Source organism: the organism of the source record quoted next, unplaced genomic scaffold, assembly GCF_019419815.1.
Source record: "Pyrus x bretschneideri cultivar Hongxiangsu unplaced genomic scaffold, Pyrus_bretschneideri_v1 Contig17, whole genome shotgun sequence".
Classification (NCBI taxonomy): domain Eukaryota; kingdom Viridiplantae; phylum Streptophyta; class Magnoliopsida; order Rosales; family Rosaceae; genus Pyrus; species Pyrus x bretschneideri.
This window is the reverse complement of record NW_025999468.1, coordinates 5,391,608-5,419,201: the sequence shown is the minus strand read 5'-3', so window position 1 is coordinate 5,419,201 and position 27,594 is coordinate 5,391,608. Positions and strand designations below refer to the sequence as shown.

Sequence of the window (27,594 nt, the reverse complement as noted above, 5' to 3'; positions counted from 1 at the left end):
ATTAACTATTAAAAAATAATCAAAATTAGTTTTAGTTTGTATTCTATTGGTTGTTAATGGGACCCATGCATTCAAAATTAAATTTAATATATTTAATTCTTTCTTTATTTGCCATCAAAAAAGGTAGCTAGAAAGCAACGAGTCAAATGACTCACATGCCACATCATATGACATATCCATTGGAGAACACTTGAATGTCTTTTAATTCTATTTGACATATTTGACATCTCATTTAGAGATGATCTTACATAAATTGATATTCTCCATTCTACCACCAAATTTGAAGACATTGCCAGTATTATTATTATTATTATTATTATTTTAAATGCTAGGCCCGCATATTTCTCTACATTCTTCACTTATTGATTATTTCTATTAAATTCTGACCAATTTAATTTTATTTGTAATTAAAAAGAATTTTAATTTGACAAGGGATTTTATAAATTGTTAAGTTGCTACATAAGCTATAAAATCTAAACTATATATTAATAGAACCTTAATTGTTAACCAAGGTTCCATAAAATTACCATTCTATTCTTCTAATCAAAACTAAATAGAAATAACAAACATGACTGTAATGAATTTTACTCTAACCAAATTTTACTTTTTTTAAGCTTCCCTCACATGTGATTCTAATATTAAAAAAATCCCTTCGCATTCTTACGTTCTCTCCCACTCCCTCTCCTTTCACTTCAAATATTAAAAAAAAAAGTCCTCATACACTTTTTATGTGGGCATATGCTAGTAAATTAACATTTTAAGTTGATATCTCTATTAAGATGCTCAAATATAACATGAGGAGTTTGAAACTCTCATTTATTTTAATTATTATAATAGTTTCGAATCATCACCCCTCTTTCTTTATATACCTATTTTGGTAGAGTAGAGGACTGCACCCTTGTGTCAGTGGTTCAAATTCACTTCAAAACGGGGCGAAGAAAACATACTTTTGGAAAGTGGTTCAGGTAGCTCTGCTAAAAACCGGTAGTATACTTTGATTGTGGGCTATAGCCATTCCTTAAAAAGATGAGTGTTGCGAATATGGCTAAAACAACGGATACGTTCTAAACCGACCCTTTCATAACTTATTATATCACCCACAATTCACTTCACTCCCTAAAGATGGATTAAGGCTAAGGCTACTCTCGGTGGGCAAGGAAAGAGATATTCAATCAACCAAACAAAAAACCAATAATTTCATATTCAATAAATAAATAATTTTATTGTAGACTTCAAAGAAGAGAAAGGAGTCATTCGCCAGCGTAAGGAGACCCACCGACTCACCGAGCGACGCTCTTTCTCCCCCCTCTCCGCCCCGCCCTTAATAATAATAATTTAAAGAAAATATCTTCTTTGTATGTTTTTTTGGTCAACATGCATTTTCCGTTTAGTCCAAGTTTTGCGCATGAAGTCATCTCGTTTACAGCAATTTTTATCACTAAATAATTGACAATCCAACATTTAATAACCACGGGGCCACGTCACACACGGCCCACCTAGCAGCGTACGGTTACGCTCCACAACTAGAAAATTACTGCGCAATTTTTACCCTGGCAATTAGCAGAGAGACAACAAAGAGCGAAGCGAAGTTATCTTTTTACCATTTACCACTCGGTTACTGGAAAGAGACAGCCTTCAGAAGTCCTTCCACCGTTGAAAAGTTGAAAGAAAACGGAGAAGCCAATTAATAGCTATATTTCCGTTGGAGAGAGAGAGTAAGAGGGGGGAGAGAGAGAGGGAGAGTTTTTCATCGCACATTGCACAGCACACGTTCTTATTTGTTAATCCCAACCAACTTCTCTCACCTACTCTCTCTCTCTCTCTCTCTCTCTCTCTCACAGAGTAAAGAAAAAAAAAACGGATAGAAAGTTCATCAGCTTTGGTACCAAAGACTGCATCTTTACGGACAGACAGTTGCATCTTGCTTCACCAAGACATCATTTTCCAGGAAAATGTGCTGACTTTCTCCCATTTTCTGGGGAAATTTGCCGAAAACGAATCTGGGTTGTGCTTAGAATTGCTTGTCCGACAATGGGTAATCGATTTATTTGCATGTCAAGGAAGGACACCAAAGAAAATGGATCGAGAAGCAAGAGAATGAATCGCTCGCAGAGGAAACTGATCGCGGAGGAAGACTTGCTGCACAGGCAAGCTCTGTCTATGGTTCTTCAACAACATCAATCGTCGCAGAGGTTTGACGGATCCATGTCCAGGAGGATTGGGGGGTCCACAAGCTCCAGGAGACTCGCCTCTGATCCATTGACTAATGTGAAGCAGGTTGATTTCCACTTTTAACTTTTCATGATTTTGATCTGTGATGAAAGTGTGTTTTCATGATTTGATTTAACCAGCTTTTTGCTAAAGCTAAAAAGTTCTTAATCATATGTGAAAATCAACAGTTAATCAATCATCAAGTTAAAGAAATAAGTGGCAAAAGTAGGGAATTATTCTACTGCGTTACTATGATGGTTTGAAAAGTGCTTATCAAAAGCAGGTCTACTTTATGTGGATTGTGCACTCATAGATCTTGAAATTTTATTATTCTACTGCTTGTCTTTACCTAGAAGAAAAGGTGTGTTTCAAGACTCTCACTTTCTCTTGATAACCAAGCAACTTTTACTCATTATCCCTTCGTTAGCTAGTTGAGAGCAGCGCGTTTATGGTATCTAACCAAAATTAGTGGCACAAAGTGTGATTAGTCTGCCAAATCCTGGGGGAACTTTTACGAAGAATTCAGATCCTTCCGTTATGGACCAACTGAGTCCCTTATTTTCCCCAAAGTTGCTAGCACCATACCGTTAAACAATTTTACCTCCCTTTTCAGGAGGGCGATATTTTTCTATAAAAACAGAAAGCAGTTACGTTTATATTTGGATTGAAGCTGTCCTAAAAGATTTGGCTGTACGGGTCACAACCCAGTCCACATCGTAAGATATTGTTCATTTTGGGCCACGCCCTCACGGATTTGTTCTTGGATTTCCACCCAAAACGCGTCTTACGGAGGTGAGCATGTACATATAAGGCACATCACCTTCTCTCCCCGGGTAATGTGGGATCTCACAGTATGTCCCGGGTTCGTCACTAAGCAAGATTCTGGAGGCACCCCTTTATAAATTTTGTGCCCTCTGTATGATGTATATTAGGTCCTGTGGGAAAGTGTACTTATTGACACTGAGAATAGAGTTGTTTGTATTTGAAATTTTGATAGCCGTGACATCGTCTGGTCTTTAATGCGTAACGTGTTTATGTTTTGTTTTGTGGGTTTTAAAATTTACACAGCGTAAGGTAATCCAGTCGTCCTCTTTTAGAACATAATAATGCACAACATGGTTTTTTAACAACTCTCAACGTCCATAAAATTTTCGACTTCTTGCTGTTCCTTTCTTTTGGTTTCTAGTCTGCTTCCTTTTCTAATTTTTACAGTCAAGAAACTTTTGCCATAGCAATTGACTACCACGAGGACGAGGTCATGCACCAGTTCATGTTCATCCTCCCTCGAATTGTTGGCATGATTACTGATTTCATATATTTTACAGGGACCAGAATTTTTGGAGAAGCTTACGTCAAAAAAGTTCATTCTTGTACATGGAGGAGGATTTGGGGCATGGTGTTGGTACAAAACAATTGCTCTACTAGAGGAAGCGGGATTGCTTGCAATCACTTTTGACCTCAAGGGTTCTGGTATTGATCTCACAGATACGAACTCTGTAGCTACGCTGGAAGAGTATTCGAAGCCTTTGATTGACTATCTACAAAATCTTCCAGAGGATGAAAAGGTACAAGCTGATATGTTCTTCATTCCTTCACTGTAAGCATCTAATATATTGTCAAATCTTCAATGCTTAATACTTTAGTGCAGGTCATCTTGGTTGGTCACAGTAGTGGGGGTGCCTGTGTATCTTATGCACTGGAGCACTTTTCTCGGAAAATTTCAAAAGCGGTTTTCATCTGTGCTACTATGGTGTCTGATGGCCAGAGACCCTTTGATGTGTTTGCTGAAGAGGTAGATCAGTTAAGCATTTGTTGTGCATGCCTGAAAATTGTAACGATTCAGCATATGCCACGATTACTTCTATAAAACACCACATACTTCATCCTTTTTCACAAAATTCCAAGGTGTTGCAACTATTTTGTGCCATCACGTGCCTTGAACTTCATATTGTTGAGAATTATTGAATCCATCCAGCAAAATTACTTGCATAAGAATTCCAATTGAACGAACAAGCTTATAGTGAAATTGTTGTGTGTGGTGTCTGTAAATATATATATGGTAATGCTGCAATGTATACATGTGGAACCTCCGCACACTGAAGAGGATGTTTGCATCCTTTCACCTTTGTTCTACAAAAATTCTCTTTATATTCCTATGAGTGATGAAGGTTATTGAAGTAACTTAGGAGAAAACTAGTTTTTCCTTTTCAAGGAAGCCATTTTCTTCCCCTTATTGGCATGTTGCCGCTTTATCCTTCAGTAGCAAGCCTGCCTCTTTCTCATGGGTTAAATTAAATTACTTGCGTATTTCATTCTTTCCATTTACCCATTCTATTTGCTACTAAATTTTGTGTTGGGGGTGCAGTTCACTTAAAACAGTTTCATTTCTATATGCTCTCCGATTTCGTGTTCTCAAGAAGGAAATCTGTATTGCAGCTTGGTTCTGCAGAACAATTTATGCAGGGATCAAAGCTTTTGATTCATGGGAATGGGAACGAAAAGCCTCCTACAGGATTCATGTTTGAGAAAGAGCAGATGAAAGGGTTATACTTCAACCAATCTAATACGAAGGTATGTTACAAGTTACAACTAAACTAGTCTAAGCTTTTCGATGCTTATATTATCTTGGTATTTTTTCCTCATTGTAAACAGCATGTGCTTAAGTTTTGCAAATTTTGCGAGCAGAATATTATTCACAGTACCTCCAAAATGTCAACGAATGTTTAACCGCTTTTTTGTAATTTTTATTACGCCTTAGAGCTAGTTTGGTTTTCTCTCTGTGAAAAAGAAAACCATTGAGCTTGGAAGAGATGTTTGGTGCTACTGCTAGATCTTGTTTTGTGTTGTCCAGACCGGAAAGAGAAAGGACGAAAATGCTCTGATTCATTAAGTGTCGATAGCTCTCTCCTTACAGACCTTAGATTGCACGTAGGCCATTGTAATCTCCTGCTTATATGTAGCTCAGTAACGACGAGTCGATACCTTAAGGCACGATTATATAAGCGAGTCTTCTTCGTACTTTATAAATATTTTGTAGCTCATTAACAATGATTAGTCTCCATTAATGTTGGACAATAAGATATAAGTTGTGTGGTTTTACTGGAGTTTCTTTACCGTCGTAGAACCTTATGTTTTTTTTTAAGTTGATTTAACATACCATTACATAATTTTAACGGAAGTTGGTTCATTTCCAGGATGTTGCTCTGGCCATGGTTTCCATGAGACCTATCCCACTAGGTCCGATCATGGAAAAACTGTCTTTGACGCCTGAAAATTATGGAACTAGCCGGCGGTTCTTCATTCAAACACTAGACGATCGGGCACTGTCACCAGATGTCCAAGAAAAGCTAGTGAGGGAAAACCCACCGGAGGGAGTGTACAAGATAAAAGGGAGCGACCACTGCCCGTTCTTCTCAAAGCCACAATCATTGCACAAAATGCTGGTGGAAATTGCTCAAATTCCGTAGCTTCTTCACAAGTATCACGAATGGGATTCCTTTATTTTACATTCCAGTTACAGAACAAAACATAGATGATTGAACAGTTCTCTACGAAGTCGAAGGCCATAGTTGTATGTAGAACACGGCGGCCGAATTGGATCCTTCAATTTCTTTTTAGTTAGCATATAGATCAAAAGAAATTCTCTGGTTATTTTTTAGATGTCTCATGGTTTCGTTGTGTTAAGTTGAGGGTTATGTTCCTCGTTCTCATCTCGTCATCGCCGAGCATTACTCGCCGGTGGTGAGTTGAAGCTAAAGCAGGACGGAGCTGCTGCTGCTGCTTTAATTTGTTTTGTGCTAGGATTGATCAGGTTTTAATTGCAGTGGGCTTTATGGAGGCTTGAATTTGAGTTATTTTTCAACGGTGTTTGGTTGTATACCTTGAAAGTTTGAGTACATCTTAAAGTGCAAAACCGAGGCCAAGCACATCCCTTTTCTTTTAACGTAGATAATATCATTTGTTAAAAAAAAATGCAAAATCATAGCTCATGATTTCTCTTCACAAAAGTATTCCTTATTACATGGTACACATCATTCATCGTCATCGTTCGGTACATAGAGGTGGATGTTCTTAGACACTACCAGTCCGCCAAGTACACACAACAATCGAACTAGTAATTTAGGTGATGAAATTCGTCACCAATTAAACTGTACATATGGCATAACGATAAAGTCGTAAACTGAAGATAAAAAGCCAACCATCTCAAAAACTTTTGTCGCGTTTGCAGCGGTTGTAACTTGGAGCATGCTGCATTCCTTCCATCCGGCACAAATTGGATCATACCACAAGAAAATTTGGTCTGCAATCCCAAAAGGTAAATAAATAAATTCATGTGAGATTGCAACCCAGGGTTGAGAACCACATCAGAATAATAACATGTGGACATACCGTAATTTGGCACAAACAAAGCTCTCCTTTTACGTATGCCTCCATTTTCATGATGTCTTCAGTCGCCTTAAGCCACGATAACGGAGATGATTGCCTTGAACATATGACGAATAGTGTTCTGACTGAATAATGTGATCTGCTTCGAACAGGGTAGCAAACCATTATAATCTACAACTACCAATCACAAAATAGCATAGAACCTTGATTGAAAAACATATCCACCCCGATAAACAGTTGCAATAGCCATAATCTATGCATTTGATCTCATACTTGAGATGTATGTAGGACAAAACAAAAGATGCAAGTAATCAAGCACATACCAGCCTTGGATGTTCTAAGAACCCGACGATGATTTCTGAACCCACACTTGTTTCTGCTAGTGAACGGTGAAAGATTCTTACTACTTTCAGATAAAAGGAAGGTTAAATAAAAATAACATTGTAATCAACATGGCAAGAGTGATGCATACCTCGGGGGCACCTTGACCAGTAGCACCTCTTTTAGATGGCTTCCCCTCACCTACATTTTGAGAACCATCATCTTTCATATTATGGCCTGTTCCACGGCGACCAAAATGTCTATGCGAACCTAGACAAAGTATAAAAGTCGGTTTAGCAAAATTTTTAATCACAAAAAAACAAGTGTTAAATTAAAAATATAAACAAATGACATTTTATAAGCTGTTAGTATCTTGGTTTGAAGATATAACTAACCATTCTCTACATGAGAACTATTACGTCCACTTGTAGGATTTATAACTTCCCCAGTCCTGCTTCCATAAGAAGAGTCATCCTTCCCTTCTCCATAGGGACCTAGAAAATCATGCACAGATAGTGAATGTAGGTTCCCAGATGACAACTATCCAGTATTCCTCCGTAAGACTAGGCATTCATCCATTGAGTTTTGACCCAAGATGATTTAACACAAAAGTCATGTTCCTAAATTAGACCATTTATAGACTCACAAAAGCCTACGCATCCATTTACAGAAACAGCCCATACCTTCAATGGAATCAGAGAGCAAATGAGGGCGTTGTAACCCGGAGGATAGTAAATGCTCATCACTAGCATGTGAACTATCAGCACGACGAAGAGGAGCCCAAACACCACGATCAGGTCTATCCTTGTTTCGTGTATTTTTTTCTTGCCTCTCACTAACACTAGTTGTACCATGCGTGTCCTTCTTCGTAAATCTATCAACTGTTCCCCTCTTTCTATCCCCTTCAGAGCTCATTGAATTTAGTTCATTAGTAGAGCCATGACCATTCAACCCTAACCTTGCATTGGAAGGCCGAGATACTCGCTTAACATCTGCGTTCAGACTCTGAACTTTTTGCTGAGGCTGAGTTTCGGTTGAAGTTTGACTTTGGCGTCCCTCATTGTTTGAAAGTATGCTTCTGACCAATCTTCCACTAACCTCACGCCCTTGGTTCTGCTTCGGAGCATGTGAAACAGGAGAACTTCCAAGTTGTGACATACCCTCAGCCTGGGGGAAAAAAAATAAACATCACAACCTAGTCAAAATGATAAAAAGACTGATATAATAATAGATCATGTCCATGTGATAAATTGAAAAACAGTATAATTATCCGAATCAACACAGTCAATAGAACTTACAGGAGGTATTTGACGCTCTTTTCCTTTAATAAGTAGGATTTTCTTCTTTCCAGAGTCGGAAATCACAGGGATTCCTGAAACAGAACCTTCATTGACAGAAATTTCAAGTTAGCAAACATAAAAACGCAGCAGAACGATATGAAAAACGACGCATATATTTTCTTTTTGTGGTATCTAGTTTAGTGTGTCAAGATGATTGGAATTCATTCTCCCCAAATTTCAGTCAAGTGAAAACATTAACTAAGATGGGGAAAACCTTATTTCGGTTCTTTTAAAAAAAAAAAAAAAAAAAAAAAAACCATTTCATATAGTATTTTTCATATTGGAAACTTCAATTACATGATACATTACTTATCATTCTGCGCTAAGTCAAATTTGCAGAGCTATCAAACTATTCTTTAGTTTAGGATTGTTCAAACTTACAATCAGCAATAAACACAACAATACTCAGAGGTAAATGGGAAAGTATCATCAAGAAAAATACAAGGAAAACTAATAATAGAGATTTGGGACTTGCTGGAGAGGACGTAAGTGGGGATTCAAAGGTAATACATGTCTGCCATCATCTCAAACTAGGGCTGTAAGTGGCTGCAATTCAGCATGGATAAAGCATGAAGAGAGGTCTATATTTCAGCCAGATCACTAAAGTAATATCCAAATTTGGGTCCACACAACAGTTTTGACAACTGCATTCCACTTAAAGTAAAGTCCAAGAAAGAGATCAACTTCCAATGTTTTGAAACAATGTTTTCATCTAAATAAATGATTGCTCATATAATATTTCATTTAATATAAACTTCATCATGTAAAATTTAAAATCAAGTTCAGATCTACATCTAATGATTCTAATCACGTTTACATAATCCTAAATTTGACCAAACTATAATAGGATTCAGAAACAAATTTGAGCTTGAACCATAGACTTTTTCTGTAAAATATTTGAACCAAATTGTATCCAACCAATCTTTGATCTGGCCATTGACAGCCCTATCTACATGACTAACCACTCAGGAAATTTGGGATTAGGTATACTTCGCACACTAATCGCATACTATAAGATATTATCACTTGCAACCAACAATACTGGAAAGAGTGACCAACTCCGAACTAAAATTAGAGGCAGAAATTCCTTCATGCACATAACAACAGAAATTCACCAGTTGTTTTAAATTGAAAACATCTCCTAGGAAAAGAAACAACAAAGATCAACAGAAAAAGAATACTAAGTACCAATTTCATTTTCTAATGTTTCTTTTCCACTAGAACGAGCCAACTGATCCTCTCGCCTGGGCACCACATTGAAAGTGGACTTCTCCCTTCGACTTGTCTGTTTAGTACTGTCCTTCATTATGTACTGTGTCAACAAAAGGTCATTTGCAATTCTGTTAACTTCTATATATACAGACACATGTGGTCACAGGGTAAAATAGAAGAATTGGTAAACATAAATAAAAAACAACAAGGGATCAAGGGCATATTTTGCCTCTACAAGGAGAAATCATAACTGAAAGGAAAGGTTCATTGACAAAAGATGCCCTCAAAACCCCTCTTTACAGGTGATTATGAACATGCTCTACTGAAACTAAAAGCATGAAAAACCTCTCTACCCACCACCACAAAACATATTTTGCATGCTATAAAGAATTTGAGAATCAATTTAAAATATACATATAAAGGAGGCACATGCCTTTTTCTTCTCAGAGACTCGTTTTGTAGAAGGTGAACCACGTTTGCTAACAGAGCCAGCCCCGACTCTTCTTCTAACCTTCCGAACAACAGGTGAAACCTAGGATCAAACAAAATATTCAACACCTCAAAGGAACTGTAGATGAAAATAACAAACTAGAATGTATCTGGGGAAAGGATTACTGTTAACAGAAATAAATGAAGAAGTAAAAAAATGAAGTTAAAAAATTAGCTGTAAGTTGTTAGCAGATAATTTTATTTTTTTTGGGACTGAAGTGATGAGTTGTTATAAAGATTACAAGGAATTCTTAGTCTATTTATTATTTAGGGCTCTGTAATGTATTTTCAACACAAAAACACACAGAAAAACATTGTAGTGCCATTACCTGAGTCCCACTTCCAATAGCTCGTTTCTGTCGAACATACTCCATGAGGGGTGTAACAATAGGAGCTTCTTTTGCACCACCTAACAAAATAACAGAGGATTAGTTCTCAATCTTGAGCAAAACAATTTGTACCGATATTCCTTCAGTAAATGCATAACTGACCAGCTTGTTCTGCTTCCTTTCTCTCCAGCTGTATTTCTGCACTAGGAAGATGCTCAACAGGCTTTGCAATATGTTTGAGGAACTCCAAATAATCAGGATCTACATTCGCCAAGTATATAGCAGTTAGTTGAATAATCCCAATCATGTTTTAGAGTACTATCAAACTAGTCTAACTTAGCACCTTTATATATAGTCCCTTCACGGCCATCCCTTTTTGTACTAGGTTTTGGGACACGCTGTGAGGGTGCATATTCAACTATAGCCTTGAACTGAGCCCCTGGAAAGAGAAAATATATTTAGTTTCAGGCTTTAAAAACAAAATAAGAATGAAATTATAATACCAAGGTGCACATATTCTTTTACATTGCAAGAATCAAGCAATACCCAACCAGTTTCTTGACAGGAATTTCTTTTTTCTCTCTTTCAAGTTTAGTATATAAGAGAAACAAAGAAAAATTCAATACATCAATATCACACAAACTCATTAAAACATTCATATATAAGAATATACCATGGTAAATAAACATATTTCAGTGTTAATTACCCTTCTCATTGACAAATACGTGTCCATCAAAGAATTCAGCAAACTCGAAAACATCTTCAGGTTGCTTGAAGTCTATGTAGGCCCGAGAATACCTCTGGTTCTTCTGGCTGCAACATTATTTCCAAAGAAAACTATTTAAATGAGAAAACTCCTTATTCTCCATTTCTTTGCCAAGAAACAAATAGGAAAACACAGATTCTTGCAAAACCAAACTTCCCAATCTATCATGAGTTCCACAAACATGCGAATCCACCAAAATTGATATATCAACCTGGCTACTCAAATTAAAACTTAATAAGAAAAAGGGAACTGTTATTGGCACACCAAAAATCTCTTTGTGCACTCATCCCAAGTGTATTTTGCTTTCTAAATATAGAAAGTTTGGTGTGCACAATGAAACTTTTGGAGCGCTAATAATAATTTCCAAGAAAAAAATGCAAATTCAAACATTCAGTTTCCTTCTTGCTGGACGATTGATTTTAGCAACTGAAAACAAAAGGGAACAAAACCACCTTCGACATTTATCTATCGAGATTAGGCCAAGTATGAGAGTAGGAACTCTATGAGGAACTCACTGCCTATAAAACCCCATACATCCATATTGATTTATTATTGTTATCAACACGGTCATAGACCAAAGCTTAGTGGAGAATTTATTCAAACAACAGATGAGTCATTGAACGACATTCCATAATCATAACCAAAAACTCCACAAAAATAAATAATTAGCCATTCTATAATGAAAAAACATTTTTTGTTTCACAAATTTATCCTTTTCTCGTCCCCCTTGAGCCAAAAAAAATAAATAAATAAACATATCACTACATAATAAAACAAGTTCAATCTCCCCAATCCACCACAAAAGGGCCGAAAAATCCATGCTTTCAAAGGTATAAAAATGAATAACCACTTAAAATGCTACCCAAAAAAATGCCAGAAAAAAAAAGCTCCAATTAACAATAAAAAATCCACAAAAAAAAATAAAGCATAAATGAAAGCCCCATTCGAATTGAATTACAATCCTAAACCTAATTTTTCTAAGAAACAGGAATAATACGAAAAAATGATTGAGAACCGAAAGGAATTGAAAAGGGCATAACCTATTCTTTCCTGGACGGAAGCACAACCAGTTGTAGCGGTCGCCGAGCAGGTGGTCGATTTGGCTGAAGAGATCGGACTGAGACAGAGACGGAGGCAAGTGCCGAATTAACACCTTCGTCCTCACCAATGGCTCCTTCATCTTCTTTTTTTCTCTTCCGATTTTCTTTTCCTTCTTCGTTCTACACTCCTCCCTCTCCCTCCGTCTTTTTCTTTCCTTTTTTTGGAAAGTTTTGTTCTGTGGAACACTCAAAAGTGGGTTTGAGAGAAAATTGAGATTGGGTTTAAGCTGAGAACCAAGCCCAGAAATTTGCGATTGTGACTATTGTAGCGTACAATGTCCAACCCAACTCCGGAACAAGTGCAAACTCAGACGGGAGAAAAACTTACGTGACATGAGTGACGTTCCATGCCATTTAAACAAATATATATATAAGTTTTTAGGGCAACTTTTTCATTATTATCATCAAGTGTCGTAAAATACACACTTTCATCCTTAAAGTTTTATTTTTATCTCATTTCATATGAAAGTTACATTTTTCTTTCAAATTCATACTTCCGTTAGGTTGGTTGTCAAGAGCTTCGTTAAAGCGTGACGTGGCGCCTATGTGGATGATGATTGTGCAGTGACGTGGCACTGTTCCCCCAAGCATAACGCCATGAGAGAAACTGAGAGAACCTCTCTACTTATTTCATCTCATGTAACGAATAGTTCATCATCACTGCCATACTTAAGCTAATTAATTAAACTTATTGAATACCAGATCATAGTGTAGTACTCATTATTCTGGGTAGTACTGGGTACTAAACCCCAAAGTCATATTACAATCCGTACAAATACATAATAAAGCTAGTAATTAGAAAAGTTGTTCATCATAAGAAGATATATCATCATTATTATCTGGATATAATTAAGATGATTGAGGTAGCATTTCCTGCATTTGAAGATTCTGCCTTCAAAAAGCTAATTAGTTACCTGCACGTAAACACAACAAAATATTAAACTCAAGAAGTTAAGATACAAATTTTCTGTTTTATTAGTAATTCTGTACGAATTAAAGTATATATGTAAGGAGAAATTAGTAATTTAATGATTACCCAAGATGGAGATTCTTCTTGTCTTGCTGTGGGAAGGTAGCTCCTCCACCCTCGATCATATTCTGGCTAAAGAAATTGCGAGAAGCTAACGCTTGGATCGCATTCATCTCTGACCCAGGAACCATGTTTGCTTGTTGAAGCCTCTCAACTTCTGATATCTGATCATCCATCCATCGGAAAATTAAACATCGAATATATATAGGCCTTTTATGTAAAGGGATTTTTTTTTTTTTGGGAAAAAAAAAAATGGTTATTACGGTATAGGGCCAACTCCACATCGAATTTCAACGATCCGAACCGTTTATTTTGTTAGTCTCGATTTATAGATCATCCTTACAAAAATTCAATTCAATCCAAAATTTCTAATTTTATTAGGTTCACCTTCTTCTTTTTGTTACTCCATTGATTAAAATCTTATTCATTTTTAATTTTTGATCAAGGTCCTTAAGTATTAATAACATCATTAATTATTTGAATAATAAAATATTTTTATTTTTAAATATTTTCCTTTAGTGTTAAAAATGTTACAATTAGTATATTTAGGAGGGTGTATTCAATTGGGATTTTGAGTGATTTTGATTCTTTTAATGAATCTAGGGGTATTCAAGTAGGATTTTAAGTGATTATTTGAAATTCAAGATGTATTTAATTAGAATTTTAAGATAGTTTATTAAAATCCTTAGAAATCTAGGTTTATTCAATTAAGATTTTAAAGAAGTTTATAACATTCCAGGTGTATTCAATTAGAAATTGATTTTAAAGAATTTGAGAAAGTTGATGAATTAGAGGGAATTGGAGAGATTTCGTAGTGTACTTTAAGCATCTACAAATCTCACATCTTCCCATGAGATTTCGAGGGAATTAAATCAAAATTTTATATGGAATCTCTACAAATCAATCAAACTGCATAAAAATCCATGGATTTATAAATCCATTAAAATCTCTCAAATTCTCAATTGAATACACCCCCTTATCTTTATTGTCACATCCTTGCCCGGACCCCCACCACATCCCGAACTCGACTCTACCGTAGCACGATATTATCCGCTTTGGGCCCTGACCACGCCCTCACGGTTTTGTTTCTGGGAACTCAGACGAGAACTTCCCAGTGAGTCACCCATCATAGGATTGCTCTCGCGTGAACTCACTTAACTTCGGAGTTTCTATGGAACTCGAAGTCAGTGAGCTCCCAAAAAGCCTTGTGCTAGGTAGAGATAAGAATATACATATCAAGCTTAGAGGATCCACTCCCCTGAGTGATGTGGGATATTACATTTATGGCTAAATTTTTTATCATATATTTTTATTTTTAGTTTGTACCTATTTGTAATTTGCAAGTATTTTTTAATTTGTACCAATTGTCTTTTCATTTTTAATTTGTACCCATATATTAGTTTCTTTTTGTGCCCATATTTTTTAAAGTTTTATTTGTGTTTGTACCCATGTGTATACTGTAACGTTACATTGTATATTTAATCAATGATAGAAAAATGACATATGGTATATTTATGTTTTATGCCTAAAATTTGTATCATATATTTATATTTTTAGTTTGTACCCACTTTTAATTTGCAACAATTTTTTTTTAAATTTGTAGTATTTTCTTTTTAGTTTTATTTTTTACCCATGTATTAATTTCTTTTAGCGCCTATATTTTTAAAAAAATCATTTGTACTCATAATTTTCTAATCTTTTATCTGTACCCTAATTTATTTATAATGTACCCATTCTTCTTTATTAATGTACCACTTTGTTATATGTGAAATCTACCATTTTTTTTGTAAAATGTACCACTTTATTATTTCCTATTTTTACTTAGTTTTTATCCATTTATTAAATCAAAATGTTTGAATTTTTTTATTGTAACCGTTTCTAATAATGAAGGATTTTAAATTTATAGGATTATAAATCTCATAAAATATCAAACAATTAATGTCAAAACTATAAAAATATAAATATTAATAGTAATATAATGAGGTGTACAAAGTAAAGGAACTTTGATCAAACTTTGCATACTATTAAGGTTTTAATCAAAGAATGTTAAGGATTAGGGACAACATCCAAAGTATCTATATATATATATATATATATATAAAACTTAAAAGACTGCATGCATATCAGTTATTTTCAGTGGTTTTGGTGGCTAAACATGCATGTACAGATAGCGTCAGCTGATCGCACAGATGGGAAAGTACTTTCTTCATCTGATGATTATTTAGTTTCGGCATACATTTTGATCAAAACTACTACTTAACGTATACGAATGCTAATCTCTGCGCATAAGCATTTACCTTAGTTCGAAGATAAACATTTTCGTTTTCCAGCTCAATCTCCTACGTACATAACAAAAATAATTGATGATCGTTAGGGCATTCACTTCACAGAAAGAGGGCAACACTTGTTTACAGTAAAAGGTTTACCTTTTTCTGGAAGTACTCAATCTCTGCAAGCAGCAGTTCATGCTGTTCTCAAGCATACCAGGAAAAATATCGGATAATCAATTGCGAGGAGAGGAAAATGAAGATGGCCAATTTCTAAATTGAAAAATACGCTAATGCAGCATTCTTCGAAAGCCATCAAGATCTTATAAATCAATTGTTTGACTGAGTGAATTAATTAATTACCTTCTTGGACCTGATTCTAGTAATGCCTCGTTCAAGCCTATTCTCCACCTGCTTTAGTTCTTTCACACTCAGAGTGCTCAAGGCATCTCCCATTAAGTGCCTAAAATTAAGCAAACAATATTTGTATTCATCCATCATCTATACATATTACTGCAATATACTGCCTTGAGGTGCAAACTAGGGCAATTCTATAGAGTATACTTTAACGTTAAAACTGCCGTTCCATTCTTGTTGTGTGTGGTAACCTTAAATTATATACTAAATGTAATAGTACTTTTCCAGTTCCATGTACAACTTAAGGGTTGATGAATATATAGATCAAGGATCACCTGTTAGAGTTCTGCAGCATTTGAATCTGTTGCCTCAGTTTTGCCGATTCCTGTTGATAATACTGCATATCGAGACAAAAGCAAACAAAATGCATGCATGAATTGTTAGGTTCGTGTGTGTGTATATATATATATATGTATGTATGTATGTATGTATGTATGTATATATATACTATGGAGTACTAAGTACCTTCGCTAAACATTAATTAAGAATACATATATCCAGATCTTTATTTCAAATCTTTAGAATAAGTGACCCAAAGCATAAATTACAACTCTGCAAGTTAGATTATTTCAATTAGGAGTCGTTTGATAATTATTTCGATTTTTAGTTTCTAATTTTTACTTTTTCGTAAACTGAAGCTCGTCTCATAATTACTTTCAGTCTTCCATTTTTTTTTCAAAATGAAAATAAAAAACTAAAACTTGAAAGTCAAATCTTGAAAATCCAAATACTAGCTTACAATTTGTAGATGAAAACTGCAAAAATGAAAGTATTAATCAAACGAATTTTCAGTTTTTCAAAATAAAAGTTGAAAACAAAATGGTTTTCAAACAGCCATTAAGATTAGATTGCAAAGAGAAACTTATTCTAAAAGATCGAAGGGGAAACCTATTTGTGATTTTATTTTTCATGTGAAACAGAAATCGTGGTTGTTACAAAATTAACCGAAAAGGCAGCAAGTATTACTGTCAATTTGACAAATGCATTATCCAAAGTAAGTTGTAAGTTCTAACCCATTAAGTAGACGAAATATAAATGTATCAAATTTCAACAGAAAATATATACAAGGTTGATATATGTGTGTATTTATATCTGGAATATACAGAAAAGGCATGCAGCAAGTATTTTAATATACACACACATATATAATATCAGGTTAGGCCTAACAACTAATATACATAGAGAGATATACCTGAGCATTAATTTCAGTAACAGAAGTTGATCCTGTGCTATCTGAACATGCCTTCTTGTACCTCTCTATGATGTTTCTTATGCTGCTGCAGGTCAAAATATTTAAGTTGTGAAATGTCAATAGGAGATGCAGATGTGAAAACTCAACTTCTTTTTGAAATAAATTCATTTCACATGAATCCACAAAAAGGAGCTAGGAAGTAAAAAAAGAGTTGATGATCCATATAGAATAATTACTCGTACTGTATATCGATTCATAATTTTGAAAATTTCTTTCATGCATGCTACGTAGCATTAATAATTACTCGTACTATATCGATTCAAATTTGGAAAGTTCTTTTATGCTACGTAGCATTGTGTATTGGATGATCCAAATTGGTTTAGATTATTATTGTAGTCCCGTAAATTTAGACTATTCCAATATTATTAGCATTTAATGCTAACGCATATTACATTGCATTTGCACCCTCTCAAACCAGCATTAAACCCTAGCCTTCCTTTATGGCCATCGACCTCTGGCTAAGGCTGGGGGCCGGTGGGCATGTCACATTCTGGCCCGCGGGGGACCATTTCCCGGGCCCACTCTACCACCATAGCACGATATTGTCCGCTTTGTACCCCGACCACGCCCTCACGGTTTTGTTTCTGGGAACTCACACGAGAACTTCCCAGTGGGTCACCTATCATGGGAGTGCTCTCGCGCTCTACTCGCTTAACTTCGGAGTTCCAATGGAACCCGAAACCAGTGAGCTCCCAAAAGGCCTCGTGCTAGGTAGGGATGGGAATATACATATAAGGATCACTCCCTTGGGCGATGTGGGATGTCACAATCCACCCTCCTTAGGGGCCCGACGTCCTCGTCGGCACACCAAGGCCAGGGTTAGGCTTTGATACCAAATTGTCACATCCCCGCCCGGGGGGGGGACTATTTCCCGGGCCCACTCCACTACCGTAGCACGATATTGTCTGCTTTGGGCCCCGACCACGCCCTCATGGTTTTGTTTCTGGGAACTCACACGAGAACTTCCTAGTGGGTCACCTATCATGGGAGTGCTCTCGCACGCTACTCGCTTAACTTCGGAGTTCCAATGGAACCCGAAACCAGTGAACTCCCAAAAGACTTCGTGCTAGGTAGGGATGGGAATATACATATAAGGATCATTCCCCTGGACGATGTGAGATGCCACAGGGCAGCTTCTCCTTCTTCTTCTAGCCTCCCTCTCTCCTTCACGTCCTCCCTTTCCCCTCTTTCCCCCCTCCCACCCCAGATCTCCCTAGCCTCGACATCCCCCCATTTGTTTTCTTTACGCCATCTTCCCTAACCCAGTCTTCTTAGCCATCCACCTTCCTTTCCCATCTTGTGCTCTCCCCCGACCTTCAGATCCAGACCTTGCCTTCTTGTGTGGGGGTGGGTTTGCAAATGCAGGTGGGTCTTGATTTCCCATCGTTTTGACTTGGCTTCATGCTTCCCCCAGATCTGAGTTATGCCTTGCTAAAGGCTTCTTCCTTCCCAATCCTTCTCGATTTGGGTCCATTCACAAAAGAGAGCGTGATGCTGATATCTGGATCCATTTACAAATGGTTGTTCCATTGCTGGCAAGATCTGTTTTGTGCACCAATCATTCTCTCTTTGTTTTGGGTCCGATTCAGAATTGTGTTTGGTTTGGGGCTGTTGGCAAGTCAGAGCCACTTCCGCCATTCTTTCCTGGTGCTAAGAGTTTCAAATTGAATTTTGCCATCGACTTTTCTGGGGAACATCCGCCCTCTGCACCCAGATTTAGTGATGCGCTGCTTGGTCATGCAAACTTTGTGTCTGCTCAACCTTGGGCGGGATAATACAGCATTGCACAACTTGGGTCGACTTGTTTTGGAGGCCCCGCCACTTGAGGTTTCCAGATTTGGACACTCTGGTGTCTCTTCATCTGCTACAGGACTTGCTGGTCTAATTGGTGCTTGTCATTGCAGGTTCCTTGGCTCAGAATCGTCCTATCCCTTCACTGGAATATGCCGGATTGTGGTTCCTTTCTTGAATTTTTTTTTTTTTTTGTTTAGTTTCAGACTAGTTTAATTAATTTAGTTTATCTTAGTTTAGTCATGGTCTCGCCTAGCAAGTGTTGTGGTTTCGCTGCAACGTTGGCTGGATATTGTTTGTGCATTGAGCAATGTGTTATGTGGTCTCGTCTACCTACGATGATTTTATGTAGCCTCACTCTTTGGCGATGACCATTTGCAGTTGCTAATACAAATGTATTATATCTATTGTTCCGTGACAGTTTTGTATGGTGGCGTGTGAAGTTTTCGCACATGTAGTAGCCGTTTAGGGGTTTTGTTATTGTTGTCTTGCTTGAGCAAATTCACCTTCAAATCATTGTTTGATCACTAGAGTATTGTACCCAATTGACACCTATGTAACGTTTGAGATGCTGAATGAAATACTAATCTATCATTGCTTGTAAAAAAAAAAAAAAAAAAAAAAAAAAAAAAGCTATGTAGCACCAAAATAAAACCCCATAATTTTTTAAGGAGGGACTGGGATATAGATATATTGTTGGAAGTTGCATGTTATTTTTAAATGAATAAGGTGATATATATAACCACATATATAAGAGTTGTCAACGAAGTTCAGCTTATAGACTTTTAAGAGTGATCTCAAATATATAAAATATTATTAGATATTGTAAATTTCTATTCCATGACAAAAAATGAAAGGTCATTTTTAATCATGGATGATTAAATGTAACCCTTGACTATATACTTTAGCCCTTCAAAAATCAATATTTTAAGTAAAATATAGGATTGAATTTTTCCAACTTCAATCATACATGGTTAATTTTTTCCATCTTGAAAAACCAATTAGCTTACCATGTACTCTATCTTTAACTAAATTTAGTCCTGTTTCTTTTAAGCAGATTCATTTTAGTTCTCAGTTGAAGACGAAGTTTACCCAAATTGGGACTATAACACTTGGCTGAAGACAACCTAAACACTAGACACGCTCTAGAAAAGGATTCATAAAGATTCCCATCACAATTGGCTTTTTTCAATAAAAAAACTTTAATTGCAAAAGTAACCTCATGCGATTGCGAGGTGTCAAACAATGAAGGGGGAACTGAAATTAAGCACATATATGTTGGTGGAGATGGGACATGAGTGAGAGATAGGGCACACTGCCTTTAGGAATAAATTAATATATCATATTAAGCAGGAAAGCACTATATACATGCATACAGTTCAACCCCTTTTGTGGAGGTCAATAACATATGCACTGGCCACCACGCAGCCACAGATGTCACAAACAAGACACTTCATTTTTCTGGCTTTGAAAAAACCTTCTTCTTGTTTAATTAACATTTTTCTTCCTTTAAAAATTAAGTACGGTACGCCAAACTCCCCATTATTCATGCAAACTTGCAAAGATTAATATGCACATCTCTTCAATGGATGCCTTCTATATATATTAAAATTAAACGATCTGACATATATACGGGAAATTTAAAACATATATTGAACATTCTTGAAATATATATACAGCCTCTTCGAATTTTTCTTGTTTTAATTACCTCTTCCTAAATTGCTTGAGATTCATATTCTTTTGGCAAAGTGACAAGTAAATAGATAGATAATTATGTTATTAAACTATAATTATTAGAACAAGGAGATCCAGTAGTATGTATGAAAGTTAACCTTTTAGAGTGAATACTAAAGTGAAAAGTTGAAGAAAATAATGTGCATGCATGCAGATAATTAAACATAATTTCTTCACAAGAACATCAGAAATATATATGGACATGATAGATAACAATGCATGCAGATGCAGTCAGCAGAGTCGTAAGTTCGACATCAACATCAGCAGTCGAAAAAGAGCATGGGTGGATCATGGATGGGTCAGTTAACTTTTTCCATGCATAACCCCCACACTCAAGCAGCACGGCACGTGCACGCCACGCTTGCCTTATCAAAATAGAAACCCTAGAACTAGAACATAAAAGTAAAACAAAGAGCTAAGAGATTCATATTCTTTTTGCAAAGTGATAAATAAATACATACATATTTATATTATTAAACTATAAATTATTAGAACAAGGAGATCCAGTAGTATGTATGAAAGTTAACCTTTTAGAGTGAAAACTAAAGTGAAATGTTGAAGAAGCTTTCTTCTAAATTACAGTACTGCGCTCAATAGCTAGATAAAGACAAACAGAAGGGTATGAGGGTTTGAAAGCCAGAAATGGAAAGGTAAGACCGTCGACACGGTACCATGATCGCAATGCATGCCACTGCACCGACAGAGAGATTCAAATAGATTTGCAAAAATTCTTGGGTGCTCTGGAGTATAGGTCTCGTCTGGCAATTCGAACTATACTGACTATTTCAATCAGATAGAATAAATAGTTATCGGATAGTATTGACTAAATTAGTCGGACGTTTGGTGAATGCCGGACTAATAACCGTATTATTTATTCTGTGTTTGGTACTTTTTTTTTTATTACCGATACTGTGTTTGGTACTTATTAATAATATTTTTAAATTGATAATTCAAAAAAAAAAAATGTGTTTTTAAAAATAAAAGTTCACAATCCCCTAAAAAAAAAACGAAAAGCAAATAAAAAATCATCAATTCTTTTGCCACCATCATTGTCTTCCTTTTCTTTCATCCACCAACCAATCACATTTGCAAAAGCAAATCTCCAAATTATTGATCGTAGCTTGCTCACCCAGCAAGTAGAAAGTCCGTGTCCATGCTTTACAAGGGAGTCAGTGCAGCCAAAAACCCAGGTGAAATATAAAAACCCCAATTTTGAGTTTTTAATCCATTGAAACCAAAACCCAAATGAAATCTTTTTCTAGTTTTGAGTTTAATCACCGAACATCATGAAAATCAAATAACAATTAAGCCAAAAACCCAAATAATGTCTCTTCACAATAGGAACGGCGTGACTTGGATACGATCTGCCACCTCTGGTTTTCTGTTCAAAATCTGCTTGATGCTAATCGGAGGTGGGGATGGAGAAAGAGGGAGAGAAGGAATACCTCAGTTGAGAAGGAGTTCCCGATGTGTAGAAGTAGATGGCGAGATGGTTGGAGCAGTTGTTTTTGCTTTAGCGTGAAGTTTGTGTACCCGACTAAATAATACTAAGGACAGGATAAGCAAGCGGGCATAAGGGGTATAAAAAATGGTGGGGCCAGATTATTAATCCGGTGCTTATTTAGTCCAAAACTCACCAAACACTTGTTTCGTATTATATAGTACTATCCGGTATCTTATACGATGTGTCAAACGAAGCCTAGGTGTTTTAACTATTAGATCTTCATTTTTGTATTTTTAAACAAAGAACTTATGGTTAGTACCCGATACTCCCGAGTAGATAATCTGGAGCACCCAAAAAAGTCCCATAGTTTCGTAACACTAAGGATGAAGAGAAGGAAGTCCCAAACGCAACCAGCACTGGATTCTTGTGGAACAAAGTAGATCCAAATCAGTGCAAATGTTTCCTTTTCATTCAGTTTTAGGTCTTTGAGAAAACTGTGACTACATTGGTACTATAAGTACCATATATACAACAGTAACACAAGCACACATAAAATAAGATGTTGAATTTCTACTTATGCAACTCTGTCATTCCCTAAACTATTATAATAGTTTCAAACACACACAGACACAAAAGCTAGTTAATAATTGAGTGTATATTTTGACAAGAATATAATCTTCAATATATATGTTGCATAGGGACGAGTGATATTTATTAATGACTCAGCTTTCGAGCGCATAAATTGTAACCAAAATGTAATTAATTAAGGAGTGTGATATCCAGATATCTCATTTTACTTCTTTCACATCTTTTTAATTTTTGGCCATTGGATCAGATGAATTGAAGAAGATCAACAGACAAAAATTATTAAGAGATGTGTGAGAAGTAAAATATGGTGTGTGGATAGCACACCCCTTAATTAATTAATCAATGCATGCATGCAAGTGAAGAAAATAATTAATTAATTGAGAAGTGAAGTGAAGTTAAATAACAGTTAAGGATGAAATTAGTTATAGCGTATTACTTGTTGTTAGAGTACTCGTAGAGACGGCCACGAGTAGAGAAGACAATGAGGGCAACTTCAGCATCACAGAGAATGGATAGTTCATATGCTTTCTTCAGCAGCCCATTTCTTCGTTTGCAGAAGGTCACTTGCCGATTCGTCGTGTTCTCGATCCTCTTGATTTCAATCTTTCCCCTCCCCATCTTAATATCTAATTACTTTGATCGGATCCAAGAACTAACCAACCTTCTGCCTGTATACATGAATGAATTTATACAATATTAATAAATAGGAAATGTATTGTATCAATTTCATATAGATCGATGCTGCATGATTAATTAAGACAACAAGAATTAATTCAGAAGAAAAGAGCAGCTAGCATATGTATATGACTAAATAGAAACTAAATTGCTAAATAGAAAACCCTATAAATCACTTAATAGAACAGACTGAAAAATAATTAAAAAAAAATAGAAGAAAATCCTCTTTGAGATATCTCCTTCTCTCTCTTCTCTAGCTAGCAAAGGGAAATATAACTAGTTGCAAAATTAAAATTCAGCAGAATGAACTCTGTACATACAACGATTAAGGAAACATTTTCTAATGGGGGTTTGATCAAATACTGAAATTAAAGAACTTAACCCACAAATGCTAACCTTAATTGATTTGACAATTTATTATGCATGACCAGACTAAAATGAAAACCCAAGAATTATTAATTCAGAGGAAAAAGATTTGGACGTGTGTGTGTGTGTGTGTGTGTGCCATGTAGAGGAAAAGAAGAAGAAGAAAGACGGTGAATCGGGTGATGGGATAATCGATCTAAAGACTGTAGATATTATTAAGGATTAGTGCGTCAGAGAAAACAAATAACAAAAGAAAATGGATCAAGGAAATAAGACAAAAAGTTGACGAGATCTAGAAGTAGATCTCAACGGAGAAGTATGTAAGGTTTTCATAGAAAAAACTCAAAACACACACACACACACACACACACACACACATATATATGCCCTATACACACTCTGGTACCAGAATCTACAACATGCTAGCTGAAAAAGATTTTGGTGGTCATGCACCATTAATAATGGTGCAGCACCCTTTATTGGGAACTCTCTCTCTCTCTCTCTCTCTCTCTCTCTCTCTCTCAACCTTAGGAGAGACACCGTAACTAAACATATATACATATATATGAGGTGGACCTTGAGCTCTAGCTCTGTGAGCATTAGCTAGATCGAAGTTAGATGAAGAAAACTGAGGGTGAAATCAAATTCAAAGAAAGAAAATGAAGAAGAAGAAGAAGAAGGTTTTGCAGATTAAATAGAATTTACACCTATATATATTTTGGAAAGCCAAAGGCCTAAATTTATATAAAAATGAAGTCTCAGTTATTTGGTTCTTGATATCATGTCCAATATTTACGAAAGAGTAATTAAAAAAGTTGACAGAAGAAAAAGAAAGTGAAGAAAGTCTGAAAGATGAAGCAACAGATCAGGCATATGATCATATATATTGACCAAAAAAAGATCATATTATCATATATATCAAGAACACTAAAACCCAGAATTTCTATGCAAGATAAAATAAATAAAAGAGGAAGAGAAAATTAGCAACAACAAAAAGCTTCGGAAACACAGATATATGAAATGTGATACGATGAAAAATAATTATCGTAATTGGAAAATAAATTTGTTTTATTTTTCCGTGGAAATGATGAGATGATTTTGTTTAAAAGAAGAAGAAGAAGCTGAGCTAGGTATCAGAGAGATCTTTACTCTGGGTTCCACTACTCCGTTGGATCTTCACCTCAGCTTTCGGAAAACTTCTGATCCCAAAGAAGCCAAAGCTTGTGGGCAAGTCCTCTTTTCCACGTCAATTATAGCTTCTTTCTTACCTTGTCCAACTTTGATATTTGTGTCTGTGTGCGTCTGTGTGTGAAGAGATTTTTCACTGTGATCGGCACACGAGAAGAGAGAGAAAGGGTTGGCCTTTTCCCGAAATGAGATACAAGATGTGGTTGTTTGAGCTGATTTGAACAGCTTTGCAGGTTCAAATTCGATCCATAAACTGCAAAGTTTTATCTGTTCCAATGTTAGTTGTTTATAATTATTTTGTGCAATTATTAAGAGCTAGCCTGACTAAAATGCCCTTTAAGAATGGAGAACTTACATCAAACGGGTTCACTATTATCGTGACGTACGTCTCGTTTAAATAAAATAATAACATGTGTAAGTTTTCAATACAGAACATTGTATTTTTGAATCCAAACATTACATGACAGTGAATCCGTTATTTATAAGTTGTTCTTGACTATTATCGTAACGTACGTCTCGTTTAAATAAAATAATAACATGTGTAAGTTTTCAATACATAGCATTGTATTTTTGAATCCAAACATTACATGACAGTGAATCCGTTATTTATAAGTTGCTCTTCTTCAAGAATATCTTTCTATCAATCTATCTTAGCTATATATAGCTAGCTAATTAACAACTCATCACTTGTATCTAATGCTTGTGATGATGAGATTAAAGTATTTTCTGGCGATCGAAATATATGTGAGGGATTCCAGAATGTGCCAATGGAAATTTATTACCGTTTGGCAGATTAGGGTATGATGCTTTCCACGTACGTTTGCACTAGGCTTGTCAACAAATAGAAAGGGAAAAAGAAGTCATTTCGAATACCACAGCTTATTATTAATTTTGTCCCAAAAATCTGAAACCTCAAGTTGCGTAGTATTTATCGAGTTCAAATTCATGACAGAATAGTCAATTTCTCTCAACCATTTTGATTTTGTCCTTTATCGAGACTTAGTGGACAAGTTCATCAAATTATGTCTAAGTGTGTGGTAGGGCTATTCTCATTGCCTTCTTGCTATGATTTGCTGCAGGTCTTGGTCAAAACTGTAGGTTCTTGATGAGAATTGAAGATCAAGAAACTAGGGTTTAGATCTGATCAAGGAATTTTGGGTTCAAATTTCACGCAGCGTGACAAAAAAAAAAAAATCAAACGATAATGTTATAGAATAATAAAGTTGTAATCCACTAGAAACTATAGAAAAACCTCAAGGTTAATTGATAGAAATTATGAAAGAAACAAGCCTAGCACCCTAAAAGTGGTATTTTTAATGCATGTCACTCTTAAACATTACAGGAGTTCAAATAGGAAAAACATTATAAAAAATAACAAAATACTGAAACATCCTGATGAAATATTTTGACAAAAAAAATAATCCTAAAATCTTAGAATCCTAATAAAACATTATAAACAATAGAATGCGGCCGAAAAACCCCATGTCATGGCATAGCGCTTTGGGTCTATTTAGTGGGCTAGATGAGATTGAGTTTTTGAAAGAGAATTAATTGGCAGAAATATGTAAGACTGGACTTGTACTCATGTATAAGTATAGGTTAAATAACTCACTTTATTGTGGATTCATAACTCATTATGTCCAATTATATCATTATCTCATGTTGTCACAACAAACAATGGACTAATGATATTCTTCTTCTTAAATTTTGCATTTAATCAATGCAGAAATACTAGTAGTATTCTTATTCACTTGTAAATAAGAAAAATTTAAGTTTAATTACCGTCGAAACTGATTTCGAACCAAATCATTACACTTTGACATTCACTAGAAAATGCGCCGTACACTATGAAATGATTCTCGTGGTTTTTACGTCAAATCTAGTATGATGAGATTGCAGTATAAAACTCCATAATACACACACACACACACACACACACACACACACACACACACCATTTTACTTTGATCTACGAGCGAACACCCATATACCATTTTTGGTCGCAAGCTTCCAATTACTGTGGACTGCCTATATATCATTTTTGTTGAGCAGTTACTAACAGCTAGCTGATATATGCTGATTGGTATAAGATCCCTATCCTCCATAAATGCTGATCATCCATATATAATACATGATTGGTTGGTTTACTGCTCTTGATCATCTGCTTACTTCATACCTTCTAATATTTGATATATTATTATGTACTTTTAATTTCTACTCATACATACATACATATTAATCATTCAAGCACTTCATTTAAAAAAAAAAAAAAAACTATTTGTATGTATAAATTATTAACAAATTCGTGGTAATCAATTTTCACCATCTAATGATATAATGGCATGCGGACACTGAGAAGCCCTCATGATAAAATAGCCACTCGAATTGTCACCATCAAATGATATAATGGCATGCGGATTCTATTAGTCTAATTGACAAACACTTGAGAAAAAGGGGGAGGGTGTCCGTTAAAGGGCATCTGATGCAATGGTGAAGTCAAGAATTATTCAGTGGATGGGCTAAGCTAAAATTATTACTACAAATTAAATGCTCAAATTTTATTTATTTATTTGGAGTAAGAAATTATTTAGAGTAAGAACTTTGTAGTCTGTTTTCTAGGCTTAGAGTCTTCAAACTTTCTAATCAATAAAATGAGGAACCGTCAACCGTGTGTGGTACAGAAGTTTT

The 27,594-nt window shown here is 35.6% G+C and overlaps 3 protein-coding genes across 5 annotated transcripts; 1 reads left to right on the top strand and 2 right to left on the bottom strand.

The window, feature by feature from the left end:
• The first annotated feature begins 1,735 nt into the window (after positions 1–1,735).
• LOC103967640 (putative methylesterase 14, chloroplastic) lies at positions 1,736–5,862 on the top strand. The gene is made up of 5 exons (XM_009380916.3): positions 1,736–2,277; positions 3,537–3,776; positions 3,860–4,003; positions 4,648–4,782; positions 5,406–5,862. The coding sequence occupies exons 1-5, from the start codon at positions 2,032–2,034 to the stop codon at positions 5,676–5,678; spliced, it is 1,038 nt and encodes a 345-aa protein (XP_009379191.2). The 5' UTR covers positions 1,736–2,031; the 3' UTR covers positions 5,679–5,862.
• A 319-nt stretch (positions 5,863–6,181) lies between these two features.
• Positions 6,182–12,490, bottom strand: LOC103967624 (regulator of nonsense transcripts UPF3). 2 transcript variants are annotated; one of them, XM_009380904.3, is made up of 14 exons: positions 12,095–12,490; positions 10,995–11,101; positions 10,632–10,727; positions 10,451–10,549; positions 10,289–10,368; positions 9,904–10,002; positions 9,447–9,570; positions 8,217–8,302; positions 7,602–8,085; positions 7,314–7,412; positions 7,070–7,188; positions 6,921–6,976; positions 6,601–6,736; positions 6,182–6,511 (listed from the first exon to the last, which is right to left on the bottom strand). In XM_009380904.3, exons 1-12 carry the CDS (start codon positions 12,232–12,234, stop codon positions 6,935–6,937), a joined length of 1,575 nt encoding a protein of 524 aa, XP_009379179.2. In that variant the 5' UTR covers positions 12,235–12,490; the 3' UTR covers positions 6,182–6,511; positions 6,601–6,736; positions 6,921–6,934. The 2 variants fall into 2 exon arrangements, with proteins under 2 accessions (XP_009379179.2, XP_009379185.2); XM_009380910.3 differs by having other exon boundaries at positions 6,921–6,973; positions 12,095–12,489.
• Positions 12,491–12,823: 333 nt separating this feature from the next.
• On the bottom strand, positions 12,824–25,019 carry LOC103967616 (agamous-like MADS-box protein AGL11). Of its 2 annotated transcripts, none has more exons than XM_009380892.3 (9): positions 24,868–25,019; positions 23,114–23,345; positions 17,061–17,145; positions 16,144–16,205; positions 15,815–15,914; positions 15,611–15,652; positions 15,482–15,523; positions 13,191–13,348; positions 12,824–13,068 (listed from the first exon to the last, which is right to left on the bottom strand). In XM_009380892.3, exons 2-9 carry the CDS (start codon positions 23,293–23,295, stop codon positions 13,065–13,067), a joined length of 675 nt encoding a protein of 224 aa, XP_009379167.2. In that variant the 5' UTR covers positions 23,296–23,345; positions 24,868–25,019; the 3' UTR covers positions 12,824–13,064. The 2 variants fall into 2 exon arrangements, with proteins under 2 accessions (XP_009379167.2, XP_048437745.1); XM_048581788.1 differs by having other exon boundaries at positions 24,899–25,018.
• Between the last annotated feature and the right edge of the window lie 2,575 nt (positions 25,020–27,594).